Below are 18,680 nucleotides of genomic sequence, written 5' to 3'. Positions count from 1 at the left end.
AGTAGATGCTGTTATCCTAAACTGGCTTAAACCGAAGCACTTAAAGTTAAGTTTTAGAAATCAGGCTGAGAGCTACCAGAAGTATATTCAGCACACATTTTACAATAAAGAAGTGCTTTGCAATACAGGACAGCGGTATATACAAAACATGAGGTAAACACTTGTACTAACTTTTATAATTCCTGATCTTATTTTTACCTACCAGAATATAGATTTCCAGAACTGTAAGTATTTTCAGGATCTTTTTTGGTGTCATTAACTTTCAAACTTAACGAAATCCAAACGTGCAGCTCAGCTTCTTCCTACCATTCCATGTTCTCAATTTCCTGTTTTTTTCTCCTTTAACAAGTAAAGGAAATGTTGTACCCTTAGAGAACAGTCCATAAAGAAACAAAATACTTTCCCTCAAGGTAACAATAAAGGCCCCCACACTATATTTTCAGGTGTTTTAAATACTCTGTGACAATAAAGCTGCAGTTTAGAAGATCATGTACCACTGACAAACAAAATGTTTTGAAAAGTTAGAAAGAAAATAACTACTGAAATCACTGGGGCATCAACATAATATAAAGAACATCAGTCCCATTCGTTCAGATAGGACTTAGGTGTCCATTTCTTTTTTCTTTTTTACTGAACTCACTGCCCATATAATACAGCTGCAGGGCAGGCTTCTTCCCCAACCTAGTTTCCTCCATGCTACCTGGGATGATGGGAACTGGGAGGGAGTCCAACAACACCTGGAGGGCCCCAGGTTAAGAAGGATGCTGCTGAGGTTTCTAGAAGGTGCTACCCTCTCTTTCTCTCCCCTACCCCACATTACATGCAGCAGTACTTACCTATTGTTCCTGTAGATCTAGTATTTTGAACTGGTAATAATATCTGAAAAAGAAATCAATTTGCATTGGGAATTAACTTCAATTTCACTTTTTGAAGAAAACATATCACTTTAATTGACTTACAGAGCTATCCAATCTCCCTGATTCTGCCACCCAGGAGACCCACCATCATATCTACAACCTGGCCTGGAGGTGCCAGACAGAACCTGGGATCTTCTTTCTGCATGAAAGCATCTCATCTACACTGGCAGTGGTTCTCTAGAGTTTCAGACTAGAGACATTTCCAGCTCTACCTGGGCAAGCCAGGGGTTGAACCCTGGAACCTTTTGCATACAAAGCAGATGCTCTACCATTCAGCTACATCTCTCACAATGTTTGAGTAATCATATTTTGCCCAGTGACCTGGCAGGTTCTGGGCTGAGCTGGGCTTTGAACCCAAGTCCAAGCCCAATGTCCTTCATATCCCCAGCAATTTGTTTTGTAGATTCAAACTGAAGGGAAGTTTTGTGGCACAACCTATACTTACAAGTAAGGATTCCTTCAGTCAAAAACAGGAGCTTCAACAGTTTACAACAACAAACAACAACCACCCCAAATCTCTTCCTTGTGTAAGGGGTTCTCACAATAAATACATATTCTGTATCCCCTGTCCTGCTTTACCTTCAGTTGCTCCTGGTGGGGGAAACACTCTTTTTCTTTTCAGTGGGCGTTGGAGAACTTTCAGTGGTCTAGATCCTGGTGAAGCTTTAATGATACAGCAGATTTCTGGAGGGTTACGTAGACACTGAAAGAAATGGAACAAAACTTAGGCCGTCCTACGAGGCATAGACTGGGCTTTGATGCAGCACTGAATTATGAACCAATAGCTTTGGGCTCCCATGCTCCCTCTCCCCTTTTCTCCTCCAGAGTGGCCATGAGGAAGAACCTGGAAGCATTTGCTTCCACTTAAGCAAAGCAGAGTTCCTTTGTTTGCATCTTAACTCAGGAAACTCAAGAGTTCAAAAACAGTTAGACAGAAAGTCAGGATTGTAAATCATATTTGATCCTTCTTTCTATTACAAGAAAGAAGATTCCACCTGAACATTAGGAAGAACTTCCTGACAGTAAGAGCTGTTCGACAGTGGAATTTGCTGCCAAGGAGTGTGGTGGAGTCTCCTTCTTTGGAGGTCTTTAAGCAGAGGCTTGACAACCATATGTCAGGAGTGCTCTGATGGTGTTTCCTGCTTGGCAGGGGGTTGGACTCGATGGCCCTTGTGGTCTCTTCCAACTCTGTGATTCTATGATCCTGACAAAGCATCATTTATGCTAGTCAGAGAACTCTTGAGTTTGAACATAATGAGGAATTATGGTTGGTTTAAAAGCAAAGTGCCACCCACATCCCCTCATCCAGTCCCCTTTAGGCTGTACCAAAGGAAAAGGAGAAGGGAGTTCACAAGCTCAAGGCTTGGTGCTGCTCATTAACGATAACACTAAACTATGGTTCTAATTTTAATATCTGGAAAAAGCCATGTTATGTAGGACATTCCGCCAACAGGAAGGTGCCCTAAATGTGTTCACTACAAACATACTCTTTTCACCCCCTACAGGCTCTGGGTGGAAAAAAACCCTGGTTCTGCTATTTTTTCAGCAAAAGTGCATTGTCTTAAAGTTTAAAATAAGTAAGATGTGGCCAAGTACTGCGTATTCTTGCTTGTGCTTTTTTATTTTTTAAATGCAGCTCACATTGGACTTTCTTCGTGGCAGCTGCTTGTATAATCAAACAGGTTTGGGACAGGCCTCACAACATGACTTCTATTTAAATATCCCGTCCTCACCTACCATAGATAGGCAATTTTGAGTTTTGGAATCATTTGACATGTTCTCCTGCCCTGTCTATTTAAAAGTATGTACACACACACACACACACACACACACACACTCCTAAGTATGTTTGGTTAGCACTGCCGCAAAGGGAAAAATATAATAGAGATATAACCTGATGAATAACACTTTCTGGAGACAGGGAAGCAGGAATGACTTCTTTTGAATTTACATTTGAACGACCTGTGCTTGGCAAGGAAGCTTCACCGAGTGAGACTTTATGCATTGATGAAGAGTCCAACTATATCAAAACAAAACAAAAAAATGTACAGCACTCTCATTAATACGGATCTAAGATCCTTCAAATAAAAGTTCAAGCAAGTTTTCAAATGAGTCCCCTCCTGGCATCCTATACTTTGCATATACAGCCTGTCTGAGTCATGAGGAAGAATGACAATTAGCCTTCTTTTTTTCAGTACGTGACTGTCAGACTGTCACAGGTCACTCAGCTTCTTTCTCCCAGCACACTACTATAGCCCTAGGGGGTACCGGTAACTGCAGTTGTTTGTCAGAAGGAAGACAAAAGGACACATGCATACTGCTTTTCTGAACTGAGCGGAACATTTAGTGTAATACTTGAGAATCTCTGAATATATACTTACCTGTCTTCAGGATGACCTAAACTACTGATAAGGCAAATGAAGGCAATCTTACAGTTTGTTTGTGCTTCTTTTCTTTCCTTTCCTTTTAAAAAAAGCTAGTGTGGCACATTGAACAGAGTAGACTGAGAGTGAAATCCACACACTACCACGAAGCCAATCCCTATCTCTTTTAAGCCTTTTGTGTATCTTAAGAGATGCATGTTTAATAAATAATAATAATAATAATAATAATACTAATGAAATAGTAAAAAGCAAGAAAAGAAATTAGTTTGTGATTTGAACAACAGGTAAGTGGAGATGTACAGCTTTTTCCCTACACTCTGGCCACCAGTACCGACATCTATTTTGCCACATATTTGGAAACCGCAACGGTTATATATGTGCAATTTTTATATGAATGCAAGTACTTTTCTTCCTGCATGATGATTATTTTCTACACAGGAAAGGTATTGCCTAAAGTGGCCCCCAGATTTCAAAACAGCTACTAGCACATACAGTACTGAGAAACATTTCAAAAGCCAGGAAATTTTGCAGATAAATGAGATATAGCTTTTGGCCCACAAAACTGGTTTGAAAATGGCCGTCTGAAACTGATACAAACAACAACACCAAGACCCTGATGTTTTAAATATAAACACATTTCATTGCATTGTATCATTCACTTGGAAATAAATGCAAATGGTTACATTTGTTTTGAGCTTATTTTGCTAAACTCTAAATCTTCTGTCTGTAGAAGTGCTGCACTTGTTAACAGCGCTTTATTGTTTCTTATGTTCACTACTCTGGAACTGCTCTCCGATACAGACATAAAAGTTTATCAGAAGCAAATAGCAAGAGCAATCTGTTCTGCTGTTAATTTTAAAATATTTAATTTCCTTCATATAAAACATCCACCTGCAGCCCATCCAGTTTCCAAATTGAATTCCTTTATAAGAGAGAAATCCATTTTAAACAGATAACCAGATTTTCCTGTAAACAGACTGCTTTGGTTGTATCGCAGGATACTCTGAATTCATTCTGAAAGCAAATGTCAAGTGAACATGTCTGAGAAGACTCTGGGCTCATCCAGACTTCCTTTTGTACTGTGTTTCTAGACATAGGTCTGTGCTTTAATGCTCCCCATCCAAGCACTTTTATTTTTGCGCCAGTTCTTTTCCTGCAAAGCCCTACTCTTTATCACTGAATCAGAGCGAATGGCAATTTGCCCCAAACCTGAATTGCCATTTGTTTTGATTCTGCATTAAAGAGAGAGTTTTCCTGGGGAAAGCGTGGGCGGGTGGGTGGGTGGGTGGGGGAGTGCTCAGACACTGAGCTTTAAAGCCCAGACCTGCACCTAGAAAGCAGGGGGCAAAAGATAAGTATGGAAAAGCCACCTGAAGCACTACTTCCTGTTTCCTGAACACTAAGTACACCTATCAGTGGAACCATGCCAAAGGGAAGAGAGACTCCCAATTTTGAAGAGGGTTTATGGGTCCAATTCAACCCATAGACCACAAAAGGCTCATCCATATTATTTAACATGACCCAACCTCCCATCAGCCCTAGCCAGTGTGTCCAATAGTTAGAGACGATGGGAGCTGGGGTCTAACAACATCCCAAAGACCTCAGGTCTCCAGACACCTAGTTTAACTAGTGCCACTTTTGTCTTTTGCCAGCTTTTGTGTTGTAATTTCCCATAGCACCATTCAGTATTGTTTCTGCATCTCTTAGCCTTACAGCAGCTCTCTAACCCCCAAGTGCAGCACTCCCCATTCACTTAAAGCTTAGCAGTTGAAAACAACTTACCATGCCAGTACCTGGCTGTGCAGAGCCTAAGGTTTCAGCTGCGATTCCGCAAAACTTGGCTGGACCCAATACATAAGGAGAGGATGAGGATGAGGAAAACAGTACTCTTTTTGTGCACTTCATTTTCCTGGGTTGCTGATCTTTAGTCTACAGAAACATGAAGAATTGTATAGTAGTATCATCAACACTTGTAAGGGATGTACTTAAAAGTGTTTTAGACAGCATTTTGAGCAATTGAAGCGCTTTGTATACATCTCAGTAATTCTTATGAACAATAGCATGATGAAATTCTCACTTATTATCCTCATGTTGCAGGGGAGGGAGAAAGAGATAGCAGCTTGCTGAAGGCCAACTTGTAATCTCATGGCAGAGGAGAGATGAGATTTAAATCAAGGTTTTAGTCGCTGCACTATACTTCATTAGGACTAGGATCACATGACAGTCCCTGGAAGACGGCCAGCCAATAGAGTGCTTGACTCATTTTATGTTCACTAAAAACATGAGATTCGTTCCAAATGATCTCAGCACAGAACACTAACAATTCCCAATTCCAAAATCTCAGTGTGAGGCCAAAAGGGCAATGTGAGGAGCAATCTAGATATCTGTTATGAAGCTTGTCTTTGCACAGTTTTTTCTTTTAACAAATAGCTTTCTTTTCATCATGAACAGAAGCCACCCTTTATTTTGATCAAGACCACACACACACAAACATATTTGTAAAAGGAAAATTCTGCAAGGGAGTGGTTTCCCCTCTACTTTGGCCTTTTCACTGAACTCACACTGTCAACTATTTAAGGAGTTACACAGAAGAAAAGATAGCCACACCCACTTAGAAGAACAAGTAATAGCCATTGACTAGTGATTCTAGATGGGAAGTGGTTTCATATTATGTAAAAAGCTTAGTTGAAAGATAAGCTGGGAGCACCTTTCTATAATATATGAAAAAACTGAATTTGTACCACTAGGGCCCAGTGAGTTTCTTTTGCAGATGCCTCAGGTATAGCAGCTTCCTTCTCCAAAGGTTTACCAAATTTAGAGCCTAAGTTACCAGAACACTTTTATTTGGGTGGCTATTTAAGACAGGTTGAAGGGACAACCTTAATTCTGCTATTTTATAATTGGATGTTCCATGATTTCCACAAGGTCAACTTGAAATCCAACTTCAAAAGAAAGAAAACAAGAGGTGCTTAATCATTATCCACCCAAATAATTCAATTTACAATGGAACACAGAAAGCTGACCCATAAAGTGCATGGCGAGGACCAAGGAAGAATTGTGAGAGCAGAGTCAGCAAGCAGGGGAAGGGTTAACAATCCCACTGCGCCACCATAGCATGACCTATTCTGAAGTTGTAACATCAAGTGTAGCCCCCTTCACTCATCACTGGCACTAAGCTGCCGTCATGTGATTACTGCTTGAGCTCTTGCCCCTGCCCCTTGGGCAGGGTGACTGATCCAGGGTAACAGAATGCTCATCTAAAGATGGGGCCAGGAAGTGTGCCAGGACTACAGCCCCATCCCCAGTAAACCCATGATGATCCCTTACTGGATTTTTAAAAAAATGAATGAAAGGACTACAGTCAACTGGAGATTATTATCACACTGGAGATTATTATCCAGATTCATCTATAGGTAGGATGGATAAAATTATAGAATTGTAGAGTTGGATGGGACCATGTGGGTCATGTAGTCCAACCCCCTACAATGCAGGCATCTCTGAGATTAAGTGTCTCATACTCTACCGAGCTATCTTTCCATGGTTGTGTCACTACAGTTAGTTGTCCACCACACCACTATCCCAATTCACACATAGCAACCTATGAACATTAAACTCGTCACCTTTTTTGTTTGTTTTTGAGGCAATAAGGAGGCTCCAAAAGATTGCAATTCAGGTGTCTTTTCCTTTGCAGGCAAAATTTTGCACACTTGTTTCCCTGAGAAAACAGGAAGAAAAATAATTCTTCAATTTGACTGTGCAAATTGGCCCAGCTACTTCTCTGTCTCAATTTTGTGCTGCAGTTGGGGGGTCATGGGCTGTTCTGCAGTCATTTACTGGCTGATCTGCAGAGCCATTCATTCGGCCTCAATTTCTGAGCTTTTAACCACCCCTTAACACTATGTGGCTTGTCCTTTTCACTCAATTTTCTCTTTCTTTCCCTTTTTTTTAGTGGAATGAGATTCTTAAATGGTACAGTATGTGTGTCTGCAAGTATGAAAATGGGGTGGGGGTGAGCTACTCTGGATGAATCACTTTTCAAGAGTCCACAAACACAGTTGCCATGGTAACCAGGAAGGACTGGGGTGCAGTCTGCAGCCAGGAGGAGCCACTGTATTTTGCCGTTTTGTTTTCAATAACCGCCAGCATTTTCCCTGTTTGCAGTCAGTGTTCCTGCCATGCCTTGCAGTGTTCTAATTGCCTGACTGAGGAAGAGGCAATGGCATGTTTACTTCCCTCATTCTGCTTTAGTGCTGGCTTCCATGTTCACCTCTTCTTCGGCTCTGCAGCTGTTTGAGTTAAAGGAATTTCAATGCCAGGAGGGCCACCAAGCCAGGCAAAGAGGGGCAACCTTTCAGGATCATCATTATACACAGGCCCTGTGGCCTGAACTTGTTATTTTAAAAGCACACAGCAAAAACAAATCTGCTAGTCGTGTCACATAACTTGCAACTTGTTTGTTTTAAATAACATTATTTACCTGCAACTACAGCAGAAACATCTGTCAATTCAGAACGTGATTTCTGCTTTGATAGCCTGCCACAGTAAGAAAATAAAAAGGCGAAAGTAAGAAAGTAGTTATATGCTTAGCTGCTCACAAAATTTCCATTAAGATCCAAGTGATTTCTTTCCTAACTGGCTAATATCACTTCAAATCTAGTGAAAATACACTGGCTAATGAGTCAACCAATTAATATCTTCAATTCTGCCATAATGGGATGCTCCACCAATGTGTTCTCTTTGTGAGAGGGCATTTCCCTGGCTACAGCTGTTGCTTCTTAATGGCCATGGCGAAGGCAGTGCTTTATGTAGCTGCCACAATCAGAGTCATTACTCCAAGCAGTTGCATATATACTGTCTCTAAAAAAGAGAGCAGTCACAAAAAAATATTGTTATGCGTTTGTGGGGTGCCTGAATTCCCTTTCTAATTCCTGGACCCTGCTTATAATTCCTGGGTGTCAGATACTCGACCCCCTCTCTCAACTCATAATTGGCTAGAAAGACAAAAGCCTCTGAAGTAGAGTTTTAGAACTGGAAGGAGAGCAGTTGTTTTTAGGATTGCAGTTGGGGATGACGTCGGTTGGAGAAAAAATAGTTGTTGGCTGTGTCAACAAGCCCGAGAGAAAAGTGGCAGTCTGTTAAACATAGCAAGCTGACCAGAGGGTGATGGCTGATTTCTGCAGGCATCCAAGACTATGGCCATGGGAGGGGCAAGAACCTTTTGGAGTGTTAATGCTTTGAACCCCTCCATCGTAGACTCAGGTTGTATATACAGTATGTGTAAATAAACCGTATACCCTAAAGACATCACAGTCTCCGCTGTGGCTCATTTCTTTAGAAACACAATCCCTGGGCAAGCACCTGGAACCCCTGGAATCTCACACCGCTCAGAGACTGGGGTGGCATGTAACAATATTTTGCTTAGGTATTACCTTGTAATGCTCTGGTCTTTTTTTCCTAAAGTGGTTTCTAGAAGAGATCAAATGTGAAGAGTGTGATCAAGGTAAGCTAGAGCAATACAGCACAACATAGGGCTCATCCACACCTCTGCTTGCCCCATGCCCAGAAAGCACAGGTCTGAGCTCTTCTGCTTGTCCTGTGCTTTCAAGGCATGGGTCCAAGAGGATTTTTGCTTGCCCCTTGCTTTCCCCGGGAAAATCAGCTGTTTAGCCCTGAACTGGAACAAATGTCAATTCACAGAAAAACAAATTGACATTTGTTCCGAGTGCTTCTTCCCCAAGAAAAATAGGTGCTGGAGCTAACCATGAAGTTGTCATAGTAAGTCGCTGGGCAGCTGGGGGAGCCCTGAATAGATGCTGGTCTGACACAGGAGACGGACTGAAGAAAAGGATATACGAATTTGCCCCACCCTGTAGCTTGACCAATCGTGTCTAGGATGCTTAATCTTTCCTTTTCAAACCATTTTAGTCTTCCCATGGTCTCATCATCAAGCTGCTTTATCTCCAGACATCCAACTCTGCCACTTGGAGTGTGGAAGCACCAACTCAAGTTCCCGACACCCACATTTGCTGCCCTTTGCATCAAAGAAAGGTTTAAACTCAAGCTGGCAACCAAACATTTATGTAACATGTTCAAGGTTACCCAATATCTGTGAAAGATTTGGCACATGTGGCATCTTGTCTATGTTGATGGCTTTGCTGGTATCCAAGAGGGTTGAATTCCTGTGCCCAAGGCATTCTTCTGGACCAGTGCTTTTTTCTAAAACACATAACACAATATGGTTGCTACCGTCTTTCTAAAATGCTTGAAGTTCTACAATGCTAAGTTTGCTAACATTGCATTTGTAAGCTGATCACTCTTGAAGAACCTCCACAGATTTCAGTTGGCTTATTATGGCATAAAGTGTAAAGACTTTAGATCCCCTCCCTACAAACAATAATTGAGAATGTAATTTGAAGCACTTGTTCAGCAATCGATGCATGGTTGATTGCCCAGTGCTGGGGTTAAGCCAATCAAAAAAATGTAGTATAGGTCAAGAATTGCCAAGGACACTCTGAACTCTAGCCTTGGATTAAATGGTCATTCTCTGACCAAATTAAGAGGCATTTGGCAACAATCAATTAGCAAAGTTTTCCCCACTTGACTATGTGATGGGCTTGATTAAGCAAATAAAAATGCAATGTAGTCAGGCCTTACAGCAGGGATGTGGAGTCAACTGCTCTCCAAATGTTTTTCCTCTCTGGGACAGCTGAGTCAGTAGACCATGAGTCTACTAGACCCTGATTTCAGGGTCATGGGTTTGAGCCCCATGTTGGGCAAAATATTCCTGCATTACAGGGGGTTGGACTAGATGACCCTCGTGATCCCTTCAAACTCTACAAATTCTAAGATACTATGATCCCTGACTATTGGCCATGCTTGCTGGGGCTGAAAAGAAAGCAACATCTGGAGGGCCACAGGTTCCCAATTTCTGCCATACATTCTGCAACTAAAAAATATAGATGAGAGCACACATGCTTTTCTCAAACGGTCACTCCCACATGTAGAGCATAAGCATGCATACCTAATGTGTTTTCATCTCTGAATATCTCAGGTGATGAATAAGTACTTGCTCCATCACTAGATTCTGTATTAGAGCACAGAGAAGACTCTTCATCCAAACACTGCAGCAGAAAATGTGAAACACCTGTGGGTAAAGTCATTCCTGGAAATAAAGGGAAAATGAGATCAGGACACTGCTCAGTCTTAAAGTGCTCATTCAGGTACCCTGATATGCTGGGCACCTATAAATGCATACAAATGTTAAGATCTGGGTTTCAGTTTGAAATAAAAAGACTGTATGTTGCAATAGGTTATACAATATAGTCCTGTGAACAGAAGGCAGGCCACATGAGAGAAGGATGGAGAACAGCAACAGTAATAGGTTCAATTGGATTAGTTTTCATTTATTATTACGTTACATGTCCTAAATTTCCTCCAAGGAGCTCCAGGTGACATACATCCACATGGTTCTTTCCATCCCTCTTTTACCCTCACAATAACCCTGTGAGGGAGGTTTGATTGAAAGATGGCAACTGGGCCAAAGTAACCCAGTGAGTTTCATGGCTGAAAGCGCATTTGAACCATAGTCTCCTAGTCCAATACTCAAACCTCTGCACTTGTTTCAGTATACATGCAATGTTCAGCTTCCATCATAACAGTAATATATTTATTCTATATAAAAGAAATTCTGTAGGTATCCTGGAAATGATAAACAGCACCACTTCTATGTAGTGCCATGGTTTAAAATGGTTAATTAAACTGAACAGAACAGGTTTATAATATATTAACAATTTTTCATAAGAATATTGAGGATTTCAACAAAGTAACTGGCGATCCCTTTTCTTCATCAGATGGGCAGTGGACCAAATGACCCAAAGTGCACAATATGATTAGGGTGGAAATAAGACTAGGACTTAGGTGCCATCAGCCACTGTGAGTAGTCAATTAAAAGGATTGTTGATGGGAATGAATATTAAGTTATTATCCACATATTTGGGCTATACAGATCCGCAAGGCATTAAAAGTTATATCCTGGTCTACAGACTGGTGCTCAAAATCTACTTGAATTTTTAGAAGTCTGTTATAATTAGTGATGTGAAGGCCTGGAATTGCTCCCCCCCCCCCAAGAAAAAATAGTGGGGGGAAGAACCTTTCCTCCAATTTTTCGGAAATAGGAAAAAACTGGAAAAACGTTTTTCTGTGTTTTTTTTAAAGGTCTGCAAATCTCTAGTTATAATACATAACCAAGTACATGACCTAAACCAATGCTGCTAGCACCAACTTGAAGCCCAAGCATTCAGCAAAGCTATCTAGAACACCCACTGGTATTTCTAGATCAGAGGTGAAGAAACTGTGGCCCTCCAGAGGTTGCTGAACTACAACTTCCAGCAGTCCAAGTGCTCAGGGATTATGGGATTATGGGAGTTGTAATTCAGCAACATCTGAAGGGCCAAAGGTTATTCACTCCTGTTCACCCAATAATTCATTTTTTTTCCTGCCCTTCTTCTTCTTATGTAGAAGGCTGAACAAGAAACACTAGTGATATGAATTGCTCCTGAGGAAAGCTTCAGCACTGGCCACAGAGCTGGGTTGGGGGAATTAAAATTGGGTTGGGGGAACTAAAATATTAACATGAGGACTAGTCACATTAGGGAACTTGGAATAATATTTAGAAGAATACAGTTCCTGATCCAGTATGCTTAAGCATACTCACCTGATGTAGTTTCACTATATCTCACACTCTCTTTACTTGCAGAGCTTAAATGCAAAGAATCCTAAGAACAACAGTGAAAGATGCAGATGACAAGGTATGACGTAGATAAAACTGTGATTTCCCTTATGACCATACAAAATTCATGAAAATAATTTCTCAGAAAGAAATAGTTCTGCACAGTTTTGTCATTAACAAAATATTCCTTAACATTGATCAGAGCAACTCTTGGATTTGAAATGTATTATCAGTGGCCACATGGAAGCAATTTTAAATTATGTAAATTGTTCATCTGCAGAAGGTCATCAAGCAGAATGGGAGAATTTCTCATTCACCACAAAGCCCCAGAATTTCTTCTAAGCACAGTCTCTGTTAAGATCAGAGGTACTGTGTGGAGACTAACATGACAGAGAGAATAATTTAAAGCTGAACACATATGGTGGTTATTTCCTGGGCATTGAACCTCTATAGTGGTATTGTCAACTTGTATAAATTTCATTGTGATTGATGCACATTTCCAGCCACTATCCAAGTCAATGTGAATAGAGCATAACCATGAACTTGCCTGGACAATATTCATAGGTCTTTATGACAATTCATCTGTTCCACACCAACCACTTGAAACAGTATGACTTCTAATATTCCTCCACACTAAAATTCTCCCAGCAATCAGAGAGGCTGGTACACTAATTATGCTGGTGACTACTGCAAACCTGGATATTTCCACGTACCTCAGAGAGATGGATTTGCCCCCACTTTAAAGTCAGAACCACAGAATACATACAGAAACAACCTGGTGCTTTCCATATATTTTGAATTATAACTCCCATCATCCCTGACCACTTACCATGCTGCCTAGGAGCTAGCATGGCTTAATTGTGATTTTGGCTTAGTGTGATATGCAAACCAGCTCCATGACACACCACTGGCTGCATACAAAATACTGTATATGTATTTTGATTGGCTGGACTCTGAAGGTGCAGCAGTCTTTCGTTTTTACCCTACTAGTAGTACATAGATTTGTTGGGATTTAAGAGGTTTAACAATTAAATACATACCTTTAATACAGCAGTGCCCATTTTATTGATACTTTTATTCACCTCCATGCTTCTGTTTTCATTTTCATTTAATTCAGTGCTATGGGGGGGGGGGAATACAGCACAAATATGGGTGTGTATTTTTCATAGGCAATTTCAAACCAACTCTGATATCTGGAATTTCTGAGAAGAATGATTTCTTTTAATTTGAATTTAAACCAACACACTGACAACAGAAATTGGCATTATTATTGCTCTGGGGATGTTGCTCAAAACAAGGCAAGTCCTTCCTGTCCTGGCCATAACGCCTATAAATACAATTAAAGCTGAATTGCATCATCATATTGACAGTTTCTAGACTGGTGGTGTGGAACTTGGTGCTTTCCAAAAGTTGTTGGACTCCAAGCCATCAGCATAGCCAATTGTCAGAGTTGATGGGATTTGTAGTCCAACAACATCTATGGGGCCTCAAGTACTCAAGACCTTCCCCCAGATCCAATAATAGAATAACTGGAATCTATACCTTTGTTCCACTGAAAGACAGTCCATCTGGGTCACCCCAGAGGCTTCTTGAATTTTGGGCAATGCCTTTTTAAAGGCATTTCCAATTTGTCCTACAGGGAGAAAAAAGTGAATGTTTAGCCAAACACAGGATTATGATCCAACAGAACAAATTGTATAAACTGTATAAATTGATAGTAACCTAAAGTCCTACATTTACCCAAAGGATTTGCTCTGTTGTAAAGAGAGAGTAAGAATCATCTCTTTGTGTTAAGACGTCACAGTTGTTTGGCATTCACCCAACTTGTATACAGGTGCTGAGTGAAGGGCTTCAATGTAATTATTTCTGGTGCCCCGAGTATGTGCAAAATTCAAACCGAGATATGCACATTCCTCCATGACTGTTTGAGATTATTTATATTGAACAGGGAATGTACACAGTTTCTTCTTCATGGATTATGTGCACATTTTCTTTGAGTGTATATTAGCCACTCAACTTACATTTCCATAGACGCACACACACACACTTACACACACAAGGGGTTCTGCCCCTGCTCACCAACCCCCTGGGTTAACTCCCCATTCTTTAAACTTCACCCATAAACCCCATAGTCCGTCCCCGCCCTCCATGCTGCCCACCTGACATCATAGTGACACCAGGCAATGTTTCCCTTTAAAGCCCTGATTGTTGGGACTTCAAGTGACCCATGGGGCTTTCAAACCTCGGGGGCAAGGGTTGAAGGATATGGTGTGTTGGATGCAAGCTCCCATCTACCCATCAGATTACCAAACATGGCTGAAGAGAGGTTTAATGGAGAGGGCCTTCAAAGTGCAGCTTGCTAAACTGCTTGGTGAAACACCCTTCCCTGCTGCAATTGCATTTAATGGAGGGTGGCAAACACGTCACCTAGCAGATTGCTAAACACTGGGTGAATGGCCTACTTACCCTTCTGTTAAACCTCACTGCGGGATCATTTATTGGAATGCTCCATTAAACAGTTTGCCTAGGCTGGCCTGCCATTCCTCACTCTGCAATTGGTGTGGCTGCCTAGGTATGTATGGGAATATATGCAAGACTAGTTCATATGTCACAGTAACTACATGGTTACTTGGAAAGAGCTTAACCATGAGCCTAGGTTTGTACAACAAGCTAAGCCAACCCAAACTCATCGCAGTACAGGAGTAAAATGACTTGGGGGAAGTAAAGCAGCTGTGAGATCCTCTTCAGGAGTCTGCATAGCCCTGATACACCATAGTTTGGCATGCAAACAAAGCAAAGACATGTGCACATACAGTTGGGTGCATTAAAAAGCATGTTAACCCACCCTGAACAGATTCTCTTCAAGGTCAGTAGATTACTCCACATTTGTTTCGTTTGTGTATCGGCTACGGACAACACAACTCTAGCAAGTCAACAAAGAATGAGCAAAAGAAAACCTCAGAGTTGCACTATAATGGAATTTCTGCTCTCAAAAGGAAGGTCCTAGTACAACTGTGAAATCAAGACACCTGTTAAGCTCTCAGTCTCCAGAGATTTGCAAGAACAACTCCTTTGCACCTTTTAATTTTCATCAGGTTTTGCTATCAGTTTCTTTAAAAAAGAAATTAAGGCAAGTCTTGATACTCCCAAGACTTAGTACAATATCAGAAGGCAAAAAGCTCCCCCTACTGACAGTCCAATTTAATGCACTTGGTAAACCAAGCCTATCTGGTTCAAAGGCTTTTGCTGCGCAGTTTTAAGAGCTGTTTAGGTAGAATCAGTACTTTTTTTCTTTAAAAAAAAGTTTAGGGGTGCTCTCATTTTCCTACTCATATTGAAATACTGCCCCTCAATGAGGCTAAACCTAGATTCACAAAATGTTTAGGAGTATGCGTACCCCTGCGTCCCCCAAGAAAAAAGCACTGGGTAGAATAATCATCAACAGGTTACATTTCCACCTATTCTTCACACAGGTAAATACTCCATATGGTAAGACTGCAGCCATACTTAGTCTTTATCTTCCTCCCCCTAACAAGGATCTTTTTGTCATGTGACTGAGGGATATGTCACAATGAAGCAACACTTTACTTCAAAAATATTTGAGAATAATCTGCAAATCCCTCTAGGAACAACAGGATTTAAGCAGAGGTGGATTTAGGGCAGCATGACTGGTTCTACCGCAATAGGGGGAACCACAACTATGATGTACTGAATTGAGCCAAACAGGTGGTGAGAGGAAGGGGGGTGCTGAATTTTGGCTGCCCACAAGGCGACACTGAAATCTGAAAGACCAAAGTCCACCACTGACTTAAGTGTGCATAACTATATTCAGATTTACCACCTGCTCTTTGCATTTCAAGAGGGGCAAATTATTTTGGCGACAGATGAGAACAGGTGTTGTTGTCAGTGGCACCCACACACAATTTATAAAAATGGCTGTTTCTAACCACTGCAGGTGTGGGGGAAATAATTGTGAACACCATCAAAAATTTCCAAAAGAGGAGACTTGGATGAACCACCACTCTTGAATGGCAACATCAGTGTTCTGTTTGCATAAAGTCCGTATGTACGGTATGTATGTATGCATGCATGCTATGTATAATATTTATAGAAAACTCCCTCACATAAAGTATCAACAAAATATGCATGTACAATAAAACATATACCATAAAAATATAAAATAATCACAAAATGGGTGGCTCATCTTCAAAAGTTTAAGCAGCTGCATAGGCCTTCTGGCATAAAAAGATCTTCAAGAGATGCCTGAAAATTAACTGTGAGAATGCCTGAATAATCTAGGCTGGAAGAGTTCACAGAATGGAACCAGGTATCCTAAATGCCTAAATTCTCGTTGAAGTCAATCAGGCTTCTGAAATATGGGGGACAACCAGCAGTACTTCTCCAAATTATCTCAGTGAGTGAGCTGGTATATAAGGGTTAAGGCAAGCATTATGGTATCCTGGACTCACGTTGATCAGGGCTTTGTATAAGAGAACGCTGGACCTGGTCTGGGAGCATATGGGCAGCCAATGCAGGTGTTTCAGCACTACAATACTACAAACCTACTCCTGAGATGACATAGGACTGCTCCACTAGACTTCTAATGTCAGTTTGGGGCACACTACATCACCCCACAAATCCTAGCATGCAGCAGCAGACCATATGTGAACACACAATTGCGTACAGGAGTCTTTGCCCACTGTAAGAGAATGGCGCTGAGCAGAGGAGCCCCAGAAAGCACCATAAATTTAGAAAGTGGCCTGAGAGGGTGGGGATTCAACAGCTTGGAAAAACATCAGGTGACAGGAGTGTTGCTTTCAAAAATAGTGAGAACCTTGGAAAAAGCAAAACAGCAACTGGCTCAAGACCCAATCTTATGCCTGTTTACCGAGAAGTTTCACTAGGTTCAATGGTGCTTGCATCCTAAGACCGGATTCCACTGTGAGGTGGCTCAAAGGGTAGGATTCATCCTTGTGTGCCCTGGGGACAGTTGATTTGTATTTGCAGCTGGTGATTTTTAGCTGGGATGGTAAAGACTGACATCAGGACCGAGTTCACTGTTGACATTCAGTGTTGCAGAAGGAGCACATACTGGAGTAATGAGCTCAGTGTTGTCAGGGTCTGAGCAACTGTGACAAAAACTATGAATACAAACCAAACTAAGGAAAGCAATGAGCCCCATCTCTGTGTCCCATGTAATGCATTTAGCAGGCCAAGCGGCTTTCTACAATACTCATCAAGACATAGCAGGTGAGATAAGCCCCCAACACATTCACAAACACCTCACCCTCTTCCCCACTACCAATTTCACCAATAAAGTGTTTCCATTAAGAGTGACTACATTAAGAGTACATAAAGTGACTACATTAAGAGTACATTCTCACCCCTACACAGTTTTAGACAGTACACAGTAGAGTAGTTAGGGCCTTTGTGCCACTACGCAAAGACACAATAAATATTGTAATTAATCCAGACAAACAGGGATGTGATGGGGAAGGACAAGGTAGTTGCATGAACAATTACTTCTGACATGAGATTCCTGCCGAGGTCCAGAAAGCAGATCTAGGCGCAGCCGACTCCCTTTGGCTTTAGCATTCCTTTTACCTACAGCAGCAGATGCTGCCGCAGCTGGGATAGGAGATGCACAATGGACATTCTGTTGAGCCCGCCTCTTCCGGGAATAGGAACGCAATTTCACCCAGTCCATCCTCTTTATTTGCTTTTCCTCACAGCAATGCTGCCTACAAAGCGGTAAGAGGCAATACTAAGAAAAGAGGTTCTGAAAAGTAAAATATAATCCAAGCACAGATGCCAGGAAAAACCAAAACCATGACCTTTAGGGAAGGGAAGAGTCTTATTGGTGGATTGCTGGCTTTATTGAAACTTGTTTAAGCTCCTGTGGTTTACTCCCTGAAGGATTAAACAAATCCATATTTACCCCCATATTACTCTATATTAACTCACTGTATAAAGGGGTCGTCAGCCCCACAGAACAGAAATGCTTTCACTGGAGCTAGGTGTGCCAGAGAGTACGTTCAATTCTAAACCCAAATATCATAAAGATCCCCTCACCAAATTAAACATGCATACACCACACATACACACTTCAAAAAACAAACATTAGCTAGAATATAATTTCAACAGCCAAATGCCCTACACTCAAATTACTATATAAACCTTTGGCAGTTTTCTCTCACATGAATCCACAAACAATCCTGGGAGCTGCAGATTAGTAAACAAGACTGAGTTATTGGTTAAAGATCCCAAGCATTTCCATCCCTCAAACTATTGTTTCTGCTTCCCAAAGTTCTATGGGGATATGGGATGACTATTAAGCTGGTTTAAATCTAGTTATGATAGGATTTTGTTGCTGAATGTTACCACCTCCTTTGCGCCACACGTATAACCTTTCTGCAATACATACCTAAAAATCACTGTCAACTGTTGCTACTGTTCTTTGCCCACTCTATGAATTATAACTTTTTGAAGGTGCCGACTATTTTCTGTCAGGCAGGCAGCCCTGCTTCCCTCACAGAACTACACTTCCCAAGGTTCCTCAGGCTGCAAGCCACGTCCAAACCCACTTTTTGTTTCAGCGTGGATATGCCTTTAACTGGAACTGCCTGCAGTGCTATGGGCAAAAGATCATGC

General features: G+C 41.3%; 1 protein-coding gene and 1 long non-coding RNA gene across 4 annotated transcripts in view; one reads left to right on the top strand and one right to left on the bottom strand.

Moving 5' to 3' along the window:
• Nucleotides 1–835: 835 nt before the first annotated feature.
• MEIKIN (meiotic kinetochore factor) lies at nt 836–17,736 on the bottom strand (the record flags this gene model as incomplete). Its single annotated transcript, XM_080997248.1, has 13 exons — nt 836–879; nt 1,497–1,620; nt 2,812–2,937; nt 5,084–5,230; nt 6,922–7,016; nt 7,779–7,834; nt 8,731–8,767; nt 9,401–9,517; nt 10,323–10,463; nt 12,015–12,075; nt 13,070–13,148; nt 13,572–13,662; nt 17,553–17,736. The coding sequence occupies 13 exons, from the start codon at nt 17,734–17,736 to the stop codon at nt 854–856; spliced, it is 1,284 nt and encodes a 427-aa protein (XP_080853374.1). The 3' UTR covers nt 836–853.
• The window catches only part of LOC308472408, a 28,256-nt gene continuing 21,563 nt past the window's right edge, over nt 11,988–18,680 (top strand). The window contains exon 1 of one of the 3 annotated variants that reach the window (XR_013983451.1): nt 11,988–12,108. This is a non-coding gene — a long non-coding RNA (uncharacterized lncRNA). Of the gene's footprint in view, nt 12,109–17,666; nt 17,781–18,680 lie in introns of those variants that run through there. The other 2 variants (XR_013983452.1, XR_013983450.1) reach the window with 2 other exon arrangements.

The sequence above is a fragment of the Podarcis pityusensis genome (genome assembly GCF_964106645.2).
Source record: "Podarcis pityusensis genome assembly, chromosome: 2".
NCBI lineage: Eukaryota > Metazoa > Chordata > Lepidosauria > Squamata > Lacertidae > Podarcis > Podarcis pityusensis.
This window is presented reverse-complemented; position numbering and strand designations above follow the sequence as displayed.